At 40.5% G+C, this 5,341-nt stretch overlaps 1 protein-coding gene across 1 annotated transcript; it reads right to left on the bottom strand.

Moving 5' to 3' along the window:
* Nucleotides 1-206: 206 nt before the first annotated feature.
* LOC122643710 (probable calcium-binding protein CML18) lies at nt 207-3,344 on the bottom strand. Its single transcript, XM_043837303.1, has 2 exons — nt 2,856-3,344; nt 207-266 (listed from the first exon to the last, which is right to left on the bottom strand). The coding sequence occupies exons 1-2, from the start codon at nt 3,342-3,344 to the stop codon at nt 207-209; spliced, it is 549 nt and encodes a 182-aa protein (XP_043693238.1).
* Nucleotides 3,345-5,341: the final 1,997 nt, after the last annotated feature.

The raw sequence follows: 5,341 nt of genomic DNA, 5'->3' as shown, positions 1-5,341 counted from the left end.
ACGGGAGACCTTACGGGCTGGAATTGAATCCTATCTGTTTGGGTAGGACTAACGGCTTAAGATTTGAGGTTTCACTGTGAAACCCTTTGAACTTTTTTCTTTTTATTTTTTGTGGTAGAAAACGAATCATCCTGAACAATACGCTGGAACATTCGCATTTCAAGAAATCCACAAAAAATTAAAGCTAAACATTAATACATTCAGAATCATAAACAGATAGAGAAATCAAGACCCACAAAACTGAGCTTATGTCTCATCTCAAAACGCTTCAAGCAGAAAACCAAATGGGTTAACGGAAAACAAAGAACAGTAGAGGAATCTGCAGAAAAGGAACAGAAAAAAAAAGATGGATTATGCATACCCCAGGAGAATATTGTCTCCGTTTTCTTGGTGACTGCAAAGTCAAAGGTCTTAGATGAAGGAGAGAGGGAGGAAGAGGGGAAGGTCCAGGAAAATAAGAGAGAAGAAAAGCCAGAATGGAATAAACATACAAAGGAAGAGACAATGGACAAAAACAAAACATCGAGAGAAAAAGAAGAAATGGGAGAAACATCGACGGTTGGGGATCGCCAAAATGGCTTATAATTGGAGGGTCGATATTTATTGGATATGGATTCACACAGATTGGTGACGTGGATGGGGAACCATTTCGTTTTGGTTTTCTTTTGGTTATAGTGGTATATACGAATTACCAAAATTATTCCTCATTATTTAAAGGGAAAATATCTATCCCCTCCCCTCTAAGTTTGCCTAATATCAATCCAATATCCAAGTTTTGAAAAATATCTACCCCTCCCTTACTTTATAAAGATTATATCAATCGCATCCTAATCGAAAAAAATGACTATTAACTGATGACGTGGACAGATCTAATTTATCTAAAATCCCAAATTACCCTTAAATTATTTTAATTTCAATTTTACCCCTCCAATCCCCAAATATCATTTTTTTTATCGTTTCCGCCCCCCCCCCCCCGACCCCCAAAAGGCATTTTTTTTTTATCGTTTTTCTCTCAAAATCAAATCCCATTTCATCGTTTTTCCCTAAAAGCCAAAGACCTTTTCATACCTGCAACTAAAAAATTGAAGAAATAAACAAGGGAAAGAAGACGTTCTACCAATAAACAACGAAGACGAACAACCGAACTGGCCTGTTCCGTTTCTTCTTCTTCCTCTGGTTCTCGCGTTTCTTCTTCTTCCTCTGCTTCTCTGGTTTCTTCTTCTCTGGGAGATCCTCTTCTTCTTCATATTATTCTGGCAGCGGCGCCAACACCACCACCATAGCAGTAGCAGTAGCGCCAGCACCACCATCATAGCAGCAGCAGCAGTGGCAACACCACAACACATGCCGCCGAATTTCATCTTTTCTCTGCTACTTTCATCATCTATTTGTAAGCAAAACAGAGTTACTAAATAGATTTGTCTTGATAGATTTTCACATTAATATTTTATTTACGTTAATCAATATTTAATTACGAAAATCCATCTCCTTCAACACCTCCAAATACGAGTTCGGCCCACATATCACGGGCTCTCTCTCTCTCTTCGCCTCTATCTCTTCCCTTTTGTCTATCTATCTATCCATTTCTTCTTATAAATAGAAGAACAGAGTTAGTTCTCCCAAATCGTTCTCTTGATGGAACAAGAGAGAAGCCTGAGTTTCGAATTCGAAATTCACAAAACAAAAAATGGGAAATACAATAGGAGTAATTAAGGAGAAGGTTAGCTATGGTGATGACCGTAGATGGCGAGACGGTTAAGTTTAAAACGCCATTAAAAGTAGGGGAAGTAACGAAAGACTACCCAGGCCATATCCTCATAGAATCAGAAACTGTGAAGCACTTCGGCATCAAAGCAAAGCCTTTGGAACCACAACAAGAACTGAAGCCAAGGAAACTCTATTTCCTCTTGGAAAGAACAAAATTTCCTCAAGAACAAGATAAGAATATTCTTCAGAGGAAAGTGAGGCCAGGGGTTCGGATGAGTGCAAAAGAGAGAATGGAAAGCCTCATGTTAACCCGACGGGCAACTTCAGATTTGTCGTCCGTGAAGGAAAGAAGTCTCGTGACCGACGAAGGCATGGCGAGGGTAAAATTAAGGTTACCCAAGTCGGAGTTGTCGAAGTTGATCGATGAAAGCCAAGATTCGTTTGATTTGCCTTTTAACTCTACATAAGGGTAATATAGTCTTTTCAAAATCAAAGGAGAAAGACAAATGTTTTCCATAAGTATTAAAAAGGGTAATTTTGTTTTTACACGGGTTTTTTAATACCGTTACATGGTTAGGGCACGGTTGATATAATCTTTATAAAGTAGGGGAGGGGGTAGATATTTTTCAAAACTTGGGTATTGGATTGATATTAGGCAAACTTAGAGGGGAGGGGGTAGATATTTTCCCTTATTTAAATACAAATAGATGAGCTCAAGCTAACCTAATTGGTTGTTGGACATGTGCTGCAAATAAATCCATGAAAATGGCCCCATCGTGCACACATGGCTCGTGCTGCACCGCACGATGCGCAATGGATGCCCCCAGTACTGGGGGCGATAAAGATCCTGAAAAACCCATCCTCCTATGTGTGACCTCGGATTGTTTTTAGGGTAATTTACATATACCATCCCTGAGGTTTAACGAAAGGATAATTTTACCCTCCAATTTTGGAAAATTCTGTGTACCCCCTGAGGTTTGCAAACGGTAACAAATAAGCCCATTTCGTCAGTTCATGACTAACTGTATTAAAATTTAGATTTGAACTGACGGAATTACTTATAAGAAGAAACCAAAAAAAAAAAAAAAAAACCTGCAACTCATCTTCCCCAATCGATTTTGGGGAAGATGAGTTGTAGAAATGTGAGCCTGAGCCTTGCCTTTTGTCATCATCATCTTGAATTCTTCAAAATTAATGTTTCCATCGCCGTCGGCATCGACAGAGGTGATCATCTTGGAGCAGTCTTGGATGGTATACTTCTCCCCCAAGCTCTTCAACACCATATGAAGTTCATTTACCGATATCAACCCGTTTTGATCCTTATCGTACATATCAAATGCATCTTTCAGCTCTTTCATCCCATTACCGGTGTCTGCATCACCGATGGAACTTCCACGGTGGAAATTGGCAAATTCTTTGAGATCGATGTAGCCATCTCCGTCGGTGTCGATCTCTATCATCATGCGGTGAATCTCCTCTAGATAGCTTTCAGAGCCAAGGGCATTGAGAACGTTGCCAAGCTCTGTGGACGAGATTTTTCCGTCACCATTTGCATCAAATCGATTGAACACCTTTTCAAGCTCTTCCATATCTTCCAGATAAACTAAAGATTTGAGACTAGGGCTTTCAGAAGTCATAGAGAATTAGTTTCTAATGCCTTTTATTCGTATTCTGATGTGGTTTCGAAGGTGCTTGCGCTCGCACGCACAAGCGAGAGAGAGAGAGAGAGAGAAAAGACTCTATCTAAAATATGGGCAAGCCCTAATGGTGGTTGTTGTGTTGCCCATGGCAGTATGGTGCATGTCTATAAATTGATGAGATTGATCAGCTTGCAGTGGTGTTTAGGCTGGTAAGGTGTAAATTGATTTCCCATACTTGCAACTCATCTTCCCCAATCGATTTTGGGAAAGATGAATTACAGGTTTTTTTTTGTTTTTTTTGTGTTTCTTCTTATAAGGGTGATTCCGTCAATTCAAATCTAAATTTTAACACAGTTAGTCATGAACTGACGGAATGGATTTATTTATTATCGTTTGCAAACCTCAAGAGGATACGCAGAATTTTTCAAAACTAGAAGGTAAAATTATCCTTTCGTCAAACCTCAGGGATGGTGTGTGTAAATTACCCTAAAAAATAACGAAACCACAAAGAAGAGGAGTCTGGCTCAGCTCCTCGTACGAGGAGTGAGATTTCACTCCTTGTGCGGTAATTGGATGCCATGTGTATTTTATAATATTGGCAATTTTTACTCACGGTTTATGATTATTATTTTTTAAAGACAAATGGGACCCACATCCTTCTTTTCCATCTTCTTCGTAGAAGGCGACAGAACACAACCGCCCCACCCACCCCTATTGTTCCTTTGAGGAACGCATCTGCAACTCCGCCCCAAAATCCCACCCTTTCCTCCTGTTCCGCCCTCTAACCCTACACCCTCCCTTCCATACCAGCTATCTCGCCAATCCTTTATTCCCTGAAGTCTGATATTTCTTCTCAAGCTCATCTCTCTTGTGTATGCGGTAAAATTTACCTTTCTTCAATTATTCTTCTTTCTTTTTCTCTCCCTTTTCTTTTATTTTTTAAATCTCTCCTCTTCGTTTTCTCTTTCTCCTTTTTATTTGTTTATTGTTTATTCTTTTTCAACATTCCAGCCTTTTTTCTTCTTCTCCGTCGTGGTTCCGCAGAGACCCTATTACCAACAAACAAAAAGGGTTTTGCAAGGACCCCTGAACTGGAGGTGTCATGACCAGCCGAGGGCGACGAGTGGTGACAGAAGGGAGTAGGGATTGAGGGACTGAGGGAGAGGGGGTGGGCGTTGGGATGGGGAAGAAAGAGGAAGGTCGCGTGGGAAAGAGCAGAGGATAGGGCCGGAGTTGAAGATGATAGTATGGGGGCGGGTTTGCAAAAGAGAGGTTGAGGCGGGGTGGGGGAAAGGGGTGTGAGGGGGATATTGAGAGGGGAAGGAGTAGAAGAAGAACCCAAGATTGAAATGTGCCGCAGTTCTGCAAGGAACCATGAATTGTAGTCGCCACCACCAGCCGAGGGGAACGGGTAATTGAATCTGTTTCTCAAAACTAAAAACAAGAAAAACAAAGTAGATCTGTTTATTGTTTTTTATTTTTCCAGCCCCATCATTGGGCGTTTCATCAATTCCAAGTGATCGGACTTTATGGGTTCTGGTGTATTTTAGAGGGTCGGGCAGCTTTCGGTCTATTTGTTCTATGAGAAACACACTGGAAGAGCAAAGGAACCGCATGGCCTGAGAAATGAAAGGTTGAAGGGAAAACAAAAATGTTTTTTCATAAACACAAAAGACCCATTGAAATTAACAGAAAATCAATACAACTAAGTGATTGTGGAAAACAAGTTAAAAGATGAACCTTCGCAGCTGGAAAACGGCAATAGTGCTCCTTGGTGGTGGGGTGGGAGGATTCGAACAGAGGTGGTGTGATCTTGCAAAGTGGGACGACGTCATAGAGAATGGGTGGGCGGTGGTACTTGCGAATCACGGGATGAGCAGATGTTATAGATGATGAATCAATTATTTTTCCTATTTCTGTCACTTTCTCTTTGTTAGTGATGTCTATAATTTAAATAAAAGGATTCAGCATAATCCTAATTTCTAGATGAAATA

The sequence above is a fragment of the Telopea speciosissima genome, chromosome 10 (genome assembly GCF_018873765.1).
Source record: "Telopea speciosissima isolate NSW1024214 ecotype Mountain lineage chromosome 10, Tspe_v1, whole genome shotgun sequence".
Taxonomy (NCBI): Eukaryota; Viridiplantae; Streptophyta; class Magnoliopsida; order Proteales; family Proteaceae; genus Telopea; species Telopea speciosissima.
This window is presented reverse-complemented; position numbering and strand designations above follow the sequence as displayed.

Excerpts from the sequence above, each read along its gene's own strand:
- LOC122643710 (XM_043837303.1), bottom strand. The coding sequence starts at position 3,344 with ATGACTTCTGAAAGCCCTAGTCTCAAATCTTTAGTTTATCTGGAAGAT. Across the intron at positions 267-2,855 it reads TGACAAAAGGCAAGGCTCAG|CGTTTTGAGATGAGACATAA; the intron begins GCTCACATTTCT and ends TTCTGCTTGAAG.